General features: G+C 37.0%; 1 protein-coding gene across 2 annotated transcripts; it reads left to right on the top strand.

Moving 5' to 3' along the window:
• The first annotated feature begins 329 nt into the window (after positions 1-329).
• LOC131024184 (probable disease resistance protein At1g58602) lies at positions 330-10,430 on the top strand. Of its 2 annotated transcripts, XM_057953687.1 has the most exons (3): positions 330-516; positions 5,637-6,707; positions 8,284-10,430. In XM_057953687.1, the coding sequence occupies exons 2-3, from the start codon at positions 5,708-5,710 to the stop codon at positions 10,068-10,070; spliced, it is 2,787 nt and encodes a 928-aa protein (XP_057809670.1). In that variant the 5' UTR covers positions 330-516; positions 5,637-5,707; the 3' UTR covers positions 10,071-10,430. The 2 variants fall into 2 exon arrangements, with proteins under 2 accessions (XP_057809670.1, XP_057809669.1); XM_057953686.1 differs by lacking the exon at positions 330-516 and having other exon boundaries at positions 5,405-6,707.
• The last annotated feature ends 5,392 nt before the right edge of the window (positions 10,431-15,822 follow it).

Below are 15,822 nucleotides of genomic sequence, written 5' to 3'. Positions count from 1 at the left end.
TAAATATCTTAAAATTTTAAAGTATAATAATTTATTTATTTTAAATTCATATTTGAATTTTTATACCAAATTAAAGATCTTACATTTATCTTTAATTTAAGATATATATTGAATATTTTTTTAAATAAAATTTGATTTTTTTTTAAATCATAAAAATATGAAAAAGAGAATATGAGAGAGAGAGAGAGAGAGAATATGTATAGAAAAAAGTGAAAGAAACCGTGTGAAGAAAGAGGATAAAGGAGAGATAAGAGAGAAAATATATGGGATTTGTTGAATTTTTTAATTGTCATTTTGCCACCTGTGCTTTCATAATAAATAGATTTTCTTTTTCTGTTAGAATTTTTTGCAGTTCTCCTCAGAAAACTAAGGGCGGGTTTGATCGGTACGAGAAAACTAGAAAGAATTTTCTTTGTGGAAATGCTAGTTTGACATCATGTGCTGCAAAGCGACCTCAATTTCGATGCAATCACTTATAAATGGGTGCGCGGGAACGAAGATGAATTTATTGAAGAGGTTGGATTTCTCGATCCCAATTGCATTTTATTTGTAAGATGAATTTGAACCTTTATATATCTCATATGATAATTTTGTTGGAATATAAAAAATAAACTTGATTTTTTAAGTGAAGATATTTGTATTAGAAATATCTAGAATCAAGATATTTTAAGAAGAAAAAGAAAGAAAGAAAAATATAGAGAATTCTAGAAAAAGTGACTAAGTGAAGATATTTTGTAATAGTAAAATAAGTATAAAAATCTAGATAGAAATCAAGAGAATTCTAGAATTCTCACTTGACTACTATATATATGTGGAGGTTGTATCAATTGTTTAGAATGAAGTGAATTGAAGAAAAGATTGTGTTAGCAAACTCCAATCCTCCCACTCAAATTCTTAAGCACACACACGTCCACAACCAATTTCTCCAAATTTCCTCTTACTAATTAAATAAAATTCTCCATTATATATTCTTATATTCCAACAAAGTGGTATCCGAGCCATAAAATCCTACCTGTGGAATGGCCAACCTACAATCGTTTCAAGTCCCCATGCTCAACAAGAGCAACTTCGACAATTGGAGCATCAAGATGAAGGCGCTATTGGGAGCCCACGACGTTTGGGAGATCGTGGAAAACGGCTACGAGGAGCCACAGGACGAGGCCGCACTATCTCAACAACAAAATGATAGATTGCGAGACGCGAGAAAGAGAGACAAGAAGGCTCTCTATCTCATTTATCAAGCGCTGGGGGACGACGATTTCGAGAAGATCTCAAATGCGAGTACCGCCAAAGAAGCATGGGAGAAGCTCCAGAACGCGTGCAAAGGAGCGGAGCAAGTAAAAAAGGTACGACTTCAAACTTTAAGAGGAGAGTTTGAGTCTTTGCATATGAAAGAGTCCGAATCGATTTTAGATTATTTTTCAAGAGTCTTGGCGGTTTCTAATCAAATGAAAAGAAATGGTGAAAAATTGGAAGATGTTAGAATTATGGAGAAAATATTGCGCTCACTAACCCCAAAGTTTGAGCACATTGTGGTGACGATCGAAGAAACTAAAAATTTGGAGGAGATGACAATTGATCTCTTGTTGGGGTCGCTGTATGAGGAGAAGCAAAAGAAGAAGCAAGAAATTTCAGAGCAATGGCCATGGACAATTCGGAAGAGGACGTGGTCAAGGTCAAGATCGAGGCAGAGACCGTGGATGTGGACGAGGACAAGGAGGCTTCGTCAACAACAATGAAAGAAACAAGTATACAAGTGGTCGGGGAAGGAGCAACCCGCAGTCGAGGTACGATAAATCTTCGATAAAGTGTTATAATTGCCATAAATTTGGGCACTATGCTTCCGAGTGCAGAAGTGAAAAAGTAAGGATTGAAGAGAAGGCCAATTACGCCGAAAGTACAAATCAAGATATTGGTAGTGTACTTCTGGCATATAAAGGAGAAGCTGGAAGACAAGATGACACGTGGTACCTCGACACTGGTGCTAGCAATCACATGTGCGGGAAGAGAAGCATGTTCGTGGAGCTCGATGAGTCGGTAAGTGGCAACGTCTCCTTTGGTGATGAATCTAAAATTCCAGTTAAAGGAAAAGGGAAAATTTTAATTCGCTTGAAGAATGGAAATCATGAATTTATTTCCAACGTTTATTACGTGCCCAATATGAAAAATAATATCTTGAGTTTGGGACAACTCTTAGAGAAAGGTTATGATATTCACATGAGAGATTATAACCTGTCAATAAGAGATGGCAAAAATAATCTTATTGCCAAGGTGCCAATGTCGAAAAATAGAATGTTTCTATTAAATATTAGAAATGATGTGGCCAAATGCTTGAAAGCTTGCTATAAAGATCCGTCTTGGTTATGGCACCTACGGTTTGGGCACTTAAATTTTGGCGGCTTGGAGTTGCTATCAAAGAAAGAGATGGTGAGAGGCCTACCATCCATCAAACATCCCGATCAACTCTGCGAAGGTTGTCTACTCGGGAAGCAGTTCAGAAAGTCGTTTCCAAAGGAGTCAAGCTCAAGAGCTCAAAAGCCACTGAAGTTGATTCATGCTGACGTGTGTGGGCCAATAAATCCAAGCTCCCTTGGTAAAAATAATTATTTTCTGCTCTTCATTGATGATTTTTCTAGAAAAACTTGGGTATATTTCTTGAAGCAGAAATCAGAAGTATTTGATGCATTCAAGAAATTCAAAGCTGCCGTCGAGAAGGAGAGCGGACTACAAATCAAGGCCCTGAGGTCCGATCGAGGTGGAGAATTCACATTAAGGGAGTTTCTAGAATTTTGCGAAGCAAATGGAATTCGACGGCCCCTGACAGTTCTGAGATCCCCCCAACAAAATGGAGTGGCGGAAAGGAAAAATAGGACAATCATGGAGATGGCGAGGAGCATGCTAAAGACGAAGAATCTGCCTAAAGAGTTTTGGGCCGAAGCAGTGGCGTGCGCGGTGTACCTGTCCAACCGATCGCCGACAAGGGGCGTGTGGGGAATGACTCCACAAGAAGCCTGGAGCGGGAGAAAGCCAGGAATTTCTCACTTAAAGGTATTTGGGAGCAAAGCCTACGTGCATGTACCAGATGAGAGAAGGAAGAAGCTTGATGATAAAAGTGAAGCATTCATATTTATCGGGTACGACTCTAACTCTAAAGGCTATAAGTTATATAATCCAAATACCAAGAAAACAGTGATAAGTCGAGACGTGGAGTTCGACGAAGAAGGAGTCTGGGATTTCAGCTCCAACGGTGACTTCACCTACATCCCACAGTTAGAAGAACAAAGAGCAGAAGAGCAAGTTGGAGAAGTCCAACAAGAGCCAGTGACTCCACCAGCTTCACCTATACAAGTTACTGAAGACTCACCACCATCTTTCTTAAATGAAAGAACCACACCACGAGCAAGGAATTTGGATGAGATATATGAAGACACTGAAAGGTTAGAAGATCTCACTTTGTTTTGCCTATCTGCTGATTATGAACCTGAAGCAGCAAATAGTGAAAATTAGCGAGTTACAATGGACAAAGAGATCAAAGCTATAAACAAGAATGATACGTGTGAGCTCGTGACACTACCGGAAAAGCACAAGGCCATTGGAGTCAAGTGGGTGCATAAGGTTAAGAAGAATTCCAAAGGTGAAGTTGAAAGATATAAAGCAAGGCACGTCGTGAAAGGATTTCGCCAAATTCAGAAGTTTGCTCGGAATGAAAAATCAAGTTTAAGGGGGAGTGTTGGAATATAAAAAATAAACTTGATTTTTTAAGTGAAGATATTTGTATTAGAAATATCTAGAATCAAGATATTTTAAGAAGAAAAAGAAAGAAAGAAAAATATAGAGAATTCTAGAAAAAGTGACTAAGTGAAGATATTTTGTAATAGTAAAATAAGTATAAAAATCTAGATAGAAATCAAGAGAATTCTAGAATTCTCACTTGACTACTATATATATGTGGAGGTTGTATCAATTGTTTAGAATGAAGTGAATTGAAGAAAAGATTGTGTTAGCAAACTCCAATCCTCCCACTCAAATTCTTAAGCACACACACGTCCACGACCAATTTCTCCAAATTTCCTCCTACCAATTAAATAAATTCTCCATTATATATACTTATATTCCAACAAATTTCTGTAATTTGAGCTAACTTATTTGATCAATATTTAATTGAAAAGAGTATGATTGAAAAATCCTAGAAATGAAAACAAAAATACTTAATTATGTATATTATAAAAGGGTAAATATCACAAAAACCCCTGAAGTATACTCACTTTATCAAAAATATTCTAAAACTTTCAAAATGTTCTCTAAACCCTCAAACTATCAGATTTTTATCAAATATATCCCGCATTTATTTTTCGATCACCAAAAATGTGATGTGGCTCGCCGGATGCCACAATGTAATTTATATTTTGTTTTTTTTTTAAATGCAATGACAAAAACGACGTCATTTCGTACCATATTATTTAAAAAAAATTAACTCTGAAATTTAAAATTGACTCCTATCGTGTTTGAAATTCATACTAATAACCTAGAATTAGGGATAAACACGGTAGAATATGGTACGAAACGAAGTCGTTTTTTCCATGTCATTTAAAAAAAATAGAATATAAATTACATTGTGGCATCCGGCGAGCCACGTCACGTTTTTGGTAACTGAAAAATAAATGCGGGATATATTTGATAAAAACCTGATAGTTTGAGGGTTTAGAAAATATTTCGAAAGTTTTAGGATATTTTTGGTAAAATGAGTATAGTTCAGGGGTTTTCACGATATTTACCCATTATAAAATTAGTCTGAGGCAAGCATAAAATTTGTTAAATTAATGAAGATATTCAATATATTGGTATATGAGTATTTATTGGATAAACTCTCCCTCTTATGCAATAGTTAGGAATAACAGAATATTATTAGAAGTGTCTTAATCAAAGAATTCATTTGTAATATTAAATTATTGCTCAAAGTTTGAATGCCATGTTATCAAGAAAAGGAATTCATAGCCATTTTAATTTATTTTACCAAAAGAGAGCCTGCTTCTTTGTGTCTTCTGTTATATTTACTTCATTTATCCTCTCTTCAATAGGACCATCTCGTACTGTAAGAAAAAAGTGATTACAACAACTAATCTGCCATGTCAAGTTATTCTTATTCTGTCATCATTTTGTAGTAATGTAGCATCAAATATTGTCCATTAAAGTTTAGCTTCCACGAGACTAGTCTTATTTAATTTAAGCCAAGAGGCTGAGCACCACTGAAAAGTATCTTATAATATTTGAGCCAAATTTCAGGTGAAGGAATTCATTCCCGCTTTGTTAATTAAGCTTTCTCTTTTTCCAGTAAAGTTTGTTTCTTTTGTTTTGATTCCTTTCTTCATTAGGATTATCCTGACATCCTAATTACTTTTAACTGTACAAAAAGTGATTATTATATCGTCTAGTTTGCCATATCAAAGTTATTCCAATCTTGCTTTCTTGCCTCAAAAAAAAATCTTGCTTTCACTGTTACTGAATTGATTTTCCGTCCTAACGATCACCAAACATATGAACAAATCAAAGTATTTGTTGTGTATACTAAATAAGTCCTCACACAACACACCAACAAAAATACTCCAAACCATCTAATAAAATTATTGCAATGGCAGAGGCTGTGGTCTCCTTTGCTCTGCAAGAAATCCGCAATTTGCTGGTGGAGGAAGGAAAGCTGCTATCTGGCATGGGTGGTGAAGTGAAGGCGCTTGAGAAGCAGCTGAAAGAGATGAAGTATCTCCTCGAAGATGCTGACAGAAGACGACATGAAAGCAAAACCATTGGCAATTGGATTGCAGAGATCAGAGATCTTGTATACAAGGCTGAAGCTGCCATTGAAATACATGCTGCTCGAGTGTCTTCAAGGAGAAGACAAGGCCTGAAAAAGCTCCTCGGCAAATACACTTGTATCCTCAAAGAATGCTACTCACTCCACCAACTAGCCACTGAGGTGTCAGGTATTAAATCCGAGCTTGCAAGGATAGATAAGGACATGCAAGAAAATGGCATAAAGAGGAGCATCATCAATGCAACGGAACGCTCGACCACTAGCGACAATCAAAACTGGACAAGGAAAACCTTCCCCAATTTTGAGATTGACGACTGTTTTGTTGGGAAGCAGGATGATGTGAAGCAGATCATTTCCCTCGTGGTCGATGACAAAGAGCATCGAGTTATTTCAGTATGGGGGATGGGTGGTATAGGCAAGACCACCATTGTCAAAAGGGTCTACAACCAAATAGTTGAGACCAAAAAAGGTTGCTTTGAATCTTTTGCATGGGTTTGCATTACTCAACAATGTCGGGTTCGATCAACTTTGGAGGATGTGCTCAAACAACTAATCCCACAAATAAATGAGGAGATTTTGAGTCTGAGCAGCATGCAGCAGCTCTCACAAAAAGGGGAGGACCTTTCGAGTGTGAGTGACACGGAGTTGATCAAGCGACTATGCCAGGTACAAAGATCTAAGAAATGCCTAATTGTTCTCGACGATCTTTGGGAAACTTCTCAATGGGAAGGCTTAAAGCATGCTTTCCACGTCCAAGATTTGCAAAGCAAAATCCTGGTGACCACACGCCAAAAAGATGTAGCAGAGATTGGATTTTCAGTTGAACTTGGGCTTCTCAATATGAAGGATGCACGGGAATTACTCAAGAAGAAAGCTTTTCCCCACGGCAGGAGTCCTGGTCAGTTATTAATCTTCAGATTCTATATCTGTTACACTTCATGCATGCTACATCTCATATTTCATCATTTCATATATACTCGTTATGTATGCCCAAAATTATAATGTTGTCTCATACATTGGCATGAGATCCAATATAACATACAGGATAACTTTTAGACGGTGTAGAATATGAATTGCACATGAGATTCCACATACATAAGAATTCATTTATTATTCGACTATTATTAAAAAAAAACTTTTAGTAAGTTGAGCGATAGGGGGATTAGGATTCGTACCTGAGTCTGTCACCCCTTACAAGAGTGGAGGAATACAACTAAGCTACAAGACTCATGATTATGATAAATGTTATAAAAAAATCTTATTTTTTACAAATTGTCTTTCCTAATATACCCCTAGCATAATGGTAAGAGTAAGAATGTAAGTATAAAAGAATTTATAATTTTATTCAATTCAAATTTTTAATTAATTTCTTGATAATCTAATGGGCAAATTGTAGCTGCCTACTTTTGATAAAGTGAACAGTTGGTACTTTTTTTTTTCTATTTCTTCTTATAAAGTGATTTAGTTGAAGAGAGATTACATGGCTTTTTTTCTTGCTACATTACTCAGTACTACTTAGTACTTAATATATTTATTGGAACACTGGAGATCTTTTTTATTTTTTTGTAAAGGTGAAAGTAGAGATGTTTAGATAGGTTGTTATTAATATTAGGACGTGCTCGATCAGATTGAATTTCAGCATTTATGTTTCTGTTATGCATGGTCAGTGGAAATAAGTCACGATGTGTATACTTGAGTAATCATATTAACGTATAATATGTACTTGAGTATTCATGCTATATGGTTATAAGTCTTAGATATTAAATGATGATTTCCATGAACGTGATCGGCATGTAGGAAAGAGAAATAGGTATGAATTAACCATAGTATTAGTATAAACTAATATATAATTATTTGATGATAAATATATATACCAACATCCCAATTAATTTATTACTAAACCTTACTCTTGTATTAGAAATATAATTTAACTATTTACTTATAATGATAGCGCTACTCTTGTTATAACATTTATTATATGATCCCATTAATAAAAATATATATTTAGTTAACAATTTTATACTTACAAAATAGTTTCTCTTATTTATATATTTATTAGTATTTATTATACTTATTTAATGCAAACGAATATTCAAACATTAAGTGAATTAAATGTCTAACACTGGATTCATAAATTGTAATGAAAAATAATAAATGTTACTATAAGAACAAAATGAAATATGAAATATGAAGTACGCATAATAACGTTGTTACTCGTGTCACACAAATGCATTTTTGCTCGTTGATGTAAAGTTGATTTTTTTCTAATTGAAATTTAATATACAAATTAATTATCAAACTTATTTACTTGCAAACAGTTGCTTTTTGTTGTATCGTGGATTCTCAATTCATTCAAATTAAATGGACAGATTCAAATTAGAATTTTGTGCTCTGCCAATGATTTGACATATATCTTGATTATGTCAATTACAAGTACTCTTAAATTAATTAGCATTCATAATTTTGGTGTACAGAGTTTGCATTCGAAGAAAAAGCATTAGACAGGATTGGGAAGGAAATGGTACAGAAATGTGGCTATTTGCCATTAGCAATTTCCTTACTTGGTGGGGTCTTGAGAAAGAAAAGTTCTATCAGGGATTGGGAATTAGTAAATGATAATATCAATACATTTATATATAGAGGTGAAGGCCACGATGGAAGGGACAGTGAAATTGATGCAGTGCTAAATTTAAGCTATGAAAATCTACCTTATTATTTGAAGCCGTGCTTTCTCTATATGGGTGTATTCAAAGAGGACGAAAGCATATATGTTGATCATCTATATCTGATGTGGATAGCACAAGGCATGGTTTCAAATGAGAATATTCGAGGAAGGGATGAAACTTTAATGGACATTGCCGAGCTCTACTTAAGTGAGTTGGCCTCTAGGTCCATCGTCCAAGTTGAAATTGATGATCTTATACCTTCAAGAAAATATCGGAGATGCAAACTTCATGATGTAGTACGGGCACTATGTTTGAAAATGGGGGAAAAGGAGGACTTTGGTGTGCAAATTTTGGAGTATCAAGGTAGGAAATTTAGTACCTTACCACCAGGAGTGTTGTTGCACACTAAAATACGACATTTGGTTATCCATTTCAAAGAAGAAGTTGAACTGGAACATGAGGGGCTTACAATCACTAGTGCAGAAGATACCAGCAAACATTTAAGATCTTTTCGAATGATCATTCATGAAGATTTGGGTATTTTTGAATTTCCTCCTCAAAGTATAGTTAATTTTCAGAAATTCAAATTGCTCAGAGATCTAGTTATTGAGAGGTTCAGATTTGTAGGGAGAAAGTTGCCTAGAGAAATCACAAATCTTGTTCACCTTAGAAGTTTGCGTTTACAAAGATGTGAACTCGATAAGCTACCATCTTCCATAAGAAATTTCGTCTACTTAGATACTCTTGATTTATTTGGTTCATCGAATGTTCGAGTTCCCAATGTGTTGAACAAGTTGTTCCGATTGAAACACTTGGTCCTTCCTGATTATGATAAGGAAACAATTGGAAATTATCGATTGAGATTGGATGAGGGTGTAGATGAGTTGGAGAGTTTGATGGGGTTAGATAGTTCTGTGCATGAATTAAAACGTATTACTAGAATGAAGAATCTGCGACGTTTTTCAGCAGAAATTCACGACAATGAAAGCTTGTCAGCTATTGTCAACGCCATTGCTACAAACTGGAACAAGTTACAGTATTGTGCAGTTGAGATTAAAGATGGTTGCCAGGTAACAAGTGAGGAAGGGCTGATGATCTTGAAGCAATTATTCACGTGTCCCATTCTTAATTACTTGGGAATTTCTATTGAGTTGGGGGAGCTACCAGTGAGTAGCGACTTCATTAGCTCAAAACTTGCTACGTTGAGCTTGTCTTTTTGTGAAATTGAGGATGATCCTATGGGAATACTGGGAAGGCTTCCTTGCTTAGTTGAATTGTATTTAAGGCAGAGATCATTTGTTGGGGAGGAGATGAGGTGCCCTGCATTCAGTTTTCCTCGCCTCAAGAGTCTTGTATTAGATCGTTTACCAAGGTTGAGGGAGTGGAGAGTGGAGCAAGGAGCCATGCCACTTCTTTTTGGAATACATATCCAATGTTGCCCTCATCTCGAGATGGTTCCAGATGGATTGAGTTGCATTTCTACTCTGGAAATAGTCATAATTTCAGAAATGCCGGAGTTGGGGAAAAGGGTTTCGGCATCAGGAGACGATTTTTACAAAATCCGCCATGTCCCTTCAATTGTCATCCATGATTAGCATCCACTCAGGTAAAGCTTGCACCACTATCATTCTCAAAATTTCCAATCCATATTAATTTGATTTTAAGTTTTAGTCAACAAATATTAATTTAGGTTGGTTATTTTCCGTATAAAGATTTGACTGTGGTTTGGAAGTGGTACACAAGGTTTGCTCCTAGCACCTATAACTGAATGTTTGTTTCCTCGAGTGGATATGTACTTTGGTAAGGTTTTAATAATGCTCGGCGGCTCATTGTGAGATTGTTGTAGATTTTGTTTCTTCCCTTTGAGTTATAGTCATGTCTGTAGCGTTCCTCTCTATACGATCTTATTTCACTGATTACAGCTATTAAGAACATGATTGGGTTTTCTTCTTCATGTATAATTAAAATGGTTATTTGAAAAACAAAATCAGCACCACCAGTTACTGGGCAGACTTCTGGAGCGGCTCGAGAAAAGAAAAAGAAACTTAGCAAATAGCAAGTTGCAAGTTGCATTGTTTCAATGGAAACTACCCTAAGAAGCATTATTCTCTGAATATGCTTCTTCTAAAGCCATGGTGAAGCTATGAAAATATATGTTGTATTCTCGACACATGTGTCATGACATGTTACGGTTCTTCAGCATCCTCAACTCCTTCCTTTGGAAAATGTTCTCTACATCTCCACTTTCCGCCCTAATCTTCTTTCCATTTCCTGCCTTTTTCGTTTATCTTCAGGTGTAAAATTTGAAGGCACTGGACTTGGTGAGTAACTTGAATACTGGAATTGATGAGAATCTACAAATATCCGGGAAATGGTGCAAACCAATAAAAAGTATAGAAATTAAAAGGATAATTCTAAACATAGCACCTAATTTACTCACTACTTCTTATTTATAAATAAAACAAAAATAAAAATAATATAAATATACTAATATACCCTTATATCCTCCAATCTTAAATTTTAATAAAATAATATTCCTTTCGTCCATGATAAGTTTGATCTTTTTGTCAGTTTCGTCGTCCATGATCTTTCTATTTTAAGACAGATGCCATTATAATTTTGAGTCAATATATATATGGAATTGACCTATTTATTATAATAAACTTAAAATTTGTCTAGTCAAATTTAAAACTTAAAATTAGTCACTTTTTGTGCAAACAATCAAAACTACCCATGCCCTAAAAAATTAAAAAAAAAAATACCGCAAATTCTAACAATCTTACATTTTTTCGTTCCATCTCTCTCCACTCGCTACTTCTCTCTCTCTCCTCTTTCTCTAATCTTACGTCCCTTTCTCTCTCCGGTTCCCTCTCTCTCTCTCTCAATGATCATCCAACATGCCACCTCTGCCCATCACCTTTTATTCATTCACATAACTTCCAACACAAGGAAAAACAAACAAAACAAATAAATACTTATGAAGAAATGTTGCAGCGCCGCAGCCCTGAGCCAAGTAGACCAGCTTCTGTGATTTTTACAAACGACGGAGAACACCTTATTGGTGCACGCTTTGTAGACCTTTAAATTTAAATTGTTGCTTCAACGAGACCTTGCAAAGATTAGGTTATGTAAATTTCGAATGGGGGGTTTTAATTTGTTGTATCATTTCATTTCACAATCTAATGAAGTTTCACCAACATTTATTGTTATATTTTTAATGATTTTGTATATTTGTGTATTTCTATTTTGTAAATTTTTGACATGAAAATATCAAATTCTGAAGCTGCGAATATAAAGGTGAGTTTGAGTTGTTAATGTTCTTCAATTCACAACTAATTTGATGAATTCACAACTGAATCGTTGGTGTTGGTTGTGAATTCAAGTTTTAAAATTTGATTTCACAGTTTGAAATTGTGCTAGTAGTGAATTCGAGTTTCAAAGCTTGAATTCACAAACTAGAAATAGTGTTAGTCGTGAATTAGAGTTGTGAATTCAAGCTCAAGCTTAAAAACTTGAATTCACGACTAACATTATTTCTAGTTGTGAATTCAAGTTTTAAAACTCGAATTCACAATCAAAACTAAGATATCAGTTGTGAATTCAAGTTTTAAAGTTAGAATTCACAATTAAGAATAGACTTGGTTGTGAATTTGAATTCGGTGGATAATTTTTACGTTTTTTATGTGAAGGGTAAAATGATAATTGTGGTCAATTTTTAAATTTTTTATCTTCGTGGATAATTTTTATTTTTATTATTTCAAAGTGGCTATTTTTAAAATTCACTTTATAATTTTTACCATATTCACACACAATGCTTACAAAAAACTATTTCACAAATTATTTATTAATTATGTAACAAATCAATTTTGATGCGTTCCTTTTCTCCAATTTATGACTTTATAAACATATCTCAACATTTTTTAAAAATTTTGCCTTCTCATCCACATCACACTTATTGTGGATGGGGAAAATACAAATTAAACTTTGATATTCTCTCTCATGCTCAAAAGCAGCGGTGCGCTTCTTACATCATTGATTGCACAGTTTGAATTAAATTTTTGGAACTAGTTTGATGATAATGTATTACTCCCTCCGTCCCAATATTTAAGACACAATTCATTTGGGCACGGAGATTAAGGAGTAGTGGTTTAGATGTTAAAGTGATATGGCCCACCTCCATTAATATTTTGATTAGGTATTGTTTAATGAATTGTTTAACCTTTATTTTAACTTTTGACTTCAAATTTTAAACTTAAAAAATTTAAAATTCAAAAATTTCATTAAATTAATTTCTGCCACATTTTTTTTATTTCTATTTATTCCTTTTTTTTCTTTAAATTTTTGTTCATTTCCCAAAATTGTCGCTGCCTAATTCCCTCCAAATAGCCGAAAAAAATGAACACATTAAACATGAAAAAAACTGGCGCCACTTTTCAATTAAAATTGCCACCAAAAGTTATGTTTACAACCCTATAAAAGGGGGTGTTTGCACATTCTTACTACACCAAAATTTGGGCAGCATTTCGCCCCAAATTATTCTAAAAAAAACTGCTTCCACCAAAAAAAAAAAAAGAGAATGACAAGAAGGAAAGATCTCAGCGGGGCCGAACGACAAGCTATTGCTTTGTTTCTTCTTCAAAACTCATCAAATGGGAAGCTTCACTATGGGACGGCCAAGGCAGCCATGGAGAAATAGGAATGTTGTCGGAGTTCTATCACCCGTTTGTGGAAGGCTGCAAAAGAGTGATGAGGAGTAATATATGCGGAGCAGAGGAATGAACGCAGACAAAGGAATCTTTAGGGTCAGAGAAACGGCTTTCGCCAGAGGAATGACCTTCGTCAGGAAAATCATTAAAGACAGAAGGATGATTTGCCCACGCGCCAGAGCAGAGGAATCGCCTACCTACGGGCAAAATTACTACCATGCCCTTGACCACGCGGGGAGCATGTTTTTAGAGATGAAATTACTATTTTACCCATAACATGTAATCTATAAATACCCATACACTCGTATCTTGTAAACACGCGCTCTCTACTTGAATACTACAGCTCATTTCCTTTGTTCTCGGCAATTTAATTCTTTGCTCTCAATCCTTACGTTCAAACACTAGGTAAATTTCATAATCTAATTATAATTCACCGATTAAATCTCCACCCATTCATTCACGATTCACCAGCTAGCACCGTCTGTGGGAATTATGAGTTAAGGCGTGAGTTTCGACCACCTGCGCATGCAGATCTGCAATCGCGAGCGGGTTTGCGTGCGCAGGCCCCGATTGATCCGTTGTTTCGATTACCCAAGTGAATCTGGACCGATAAATCTATTTCTCGCTCCGATCTGTCTGCAAATTCATAAGATTCGTGGTTTTATTATTTTTCTCGCATGTGCATGTTGGAAAAATGGGTGAGATCGAAAAAATTAGAGGGGGGGTCAAACTTCTTGGATGAAAAAAATACAATTCATTAGATTCAAAAAATGATTGGAAAAACTCTGAAGATCTATGTTTGTTTTCCATACTGTCATAATAATTGCGTGCGATTATCGTATTTTCTCACATGATCTCTGTTTTTCTGACAAGTCTAACGTGTTTTACTAACGATCTTCTGATTGATGCTCTGTTTTTTCGTGCTTTTGGGTTTTCATGGTTGATTTATCGGGTAATATGTTCTTTCTACCGAACTTGATTCCGGATTTGTGAGGAAATCTCCGTTATTCTCTCTCTGTGTTCGAATCCGTGCCCTGGGTTTATTTCCCAGGGCATGGAAGTATTTCAGTCGGGATTTCATAATGGTGTCCGCGCCAGTGTCCGGGATATCTTATACTGCAGATTCCTCTGATAAGGGGTGGTTCGATTTGTTTTTATCAAGGTTTTTTCTCACATTTTTCACATGTAGGTACTATGGATTCCTCTGATGCTCGCCGCACTCTCGAGAAGGAGTTCGACAACACTGGGCTCAGCTCTGGTGCCCGCACTGAGATACCCACCTCGCTGCTCAACAGTCTGCCAGTCAGCACTATTTTCACTACATCGTCGGGTTTTCTCAGCACTTCTGCTACCCCGCTGACGGGTCAGAACATCACTCCCCAGAGATCTGCTCTGGTGGCCACTGGATCTGAACTGCAAGATCTGGTCCCCACATCTGGTGGCAGTCCGCTGAACTTCGTGTTAGCAGAACAGATGATGGCTTTGCTTAACTATGCTGCCGTACGCCAAGCACTAGGAACTCCGCTGCTATCGACTGTCCCCGCCACGACTCCTTTGCTGGGAATGCTCAACCAACAGGGCACTGAAATTCCGCCTTCCGCTGCTCTGGAGGTGAGTGACCAACTCGCCAACAAACAGCCCACACTGCCTAAGGAAACACAGAGGTTCCCTGCTGAGAGGGAACCGAAAAAGAGGCCAGAAGGGAGCCGCATCATGCTGAGTAGCATTGTCAGGAAGGAAGGGGTAGATGAGTCTGACAGTCGCTCTATCACTCCCATGTTCGAGGAGGAGAGACCAAGGGAAAACGCGAAACTGAAAAACCAAGTGTCGCAACTGAAGAACCAGCTCAAGGATCTGGAGGATACTTTGAGGGAGAAATCCCAGAGGATTGAGAGGGTACAGAGGTCAGAGAGATCTCACCGAGCAGCGAAATCGTATCGGTCCGAGAAATCGCATCGGTCAGAGAGGTCACGACAGACTGAACGGACAGAGGGACGGGATCAGGAATATACCTCTGGAAGGGTCACAAGCGTCATCACGCCCACGACTCGCCAAAGGAAATGAGGGAGCATGGGAGGTACAAGGACGACAAGCGGGCCAGAACATCAAAGGTCCATACCATTACCAGCCAGAGCCCATTCTCCGCTGACATTCTGGCAGATACTCTGCCAAGAAGCTACAAGCCTATTTCACTGGACTACGACGGTACCACTGATCCGTAGGTGCACCTTAACCGGTTTGAGGGATTAGTCACACTGCATATGTATACGGAAGGCATCAAATGCCGAATATTCTCTACCACTCTGACTGGACCCGTCCAGTTGTGGTTTGGAACACTCGCCCCAAATTCCATTCATTCTTTCGAAGACTTGCAGACATGTTTTCTGAGACAATTCGCGAGTTCGCGAAGGGTGGGGAAATCAGCCCTTTCCCTGATGGACATAAAACAAGATCAAAACGAAGTTGCATGGCCAGGCCGCGCGAAGTCGCGCGGCCGCGCGCCGCCCCCGCGTGGTCCTCCAAAATTCTCTGTTCCGTTGCGCGGACCGCGAGACCTCCTACGCGTGCGCTCCGACCGGAGAACTTCCCGATGCTCGTTCTTCCTCGTTCGGTGTCCGATTTGACCTCTGTTTGCGCCTAC

Source organism: Salvia miltiorrhiza, chromosome 5, assembly GCF_028751815.1.
Source record: "Salvia miltiorrhiza cultivar Shanhuang (shh) chromosome 5, IMPLAD_Smil_shh, whole genome shotgun sequence".
NCBI classification, from domain to species: domain Eukaryota; kingdom Viridiplantae; phylum Streptophyta; class Magnoliopsida; order Lamiales; family Lamiaceae; genus Salvia; species Salvia miltiorrhiza.
This window is presented reverse-complemented; position numbering and strand designations above follow the sequence as displayed.

Coding starts and splice junctions, on each gene's coding strand:
- LOC131024184 (XM_057953686.1), top strand. CDS start 5,630: ATGGCAGAGGCTGTGGTCTCCTTTGCTCTGCAAGAAATCCGCAATTTG. Junction 6,708..8,283: donor TCCCCACGGCAGGAGTCCTG/GTCAGTTATTAA, acceptor TTTGGTGTACAG/AGTTTGCATTCGAAGAAAAA.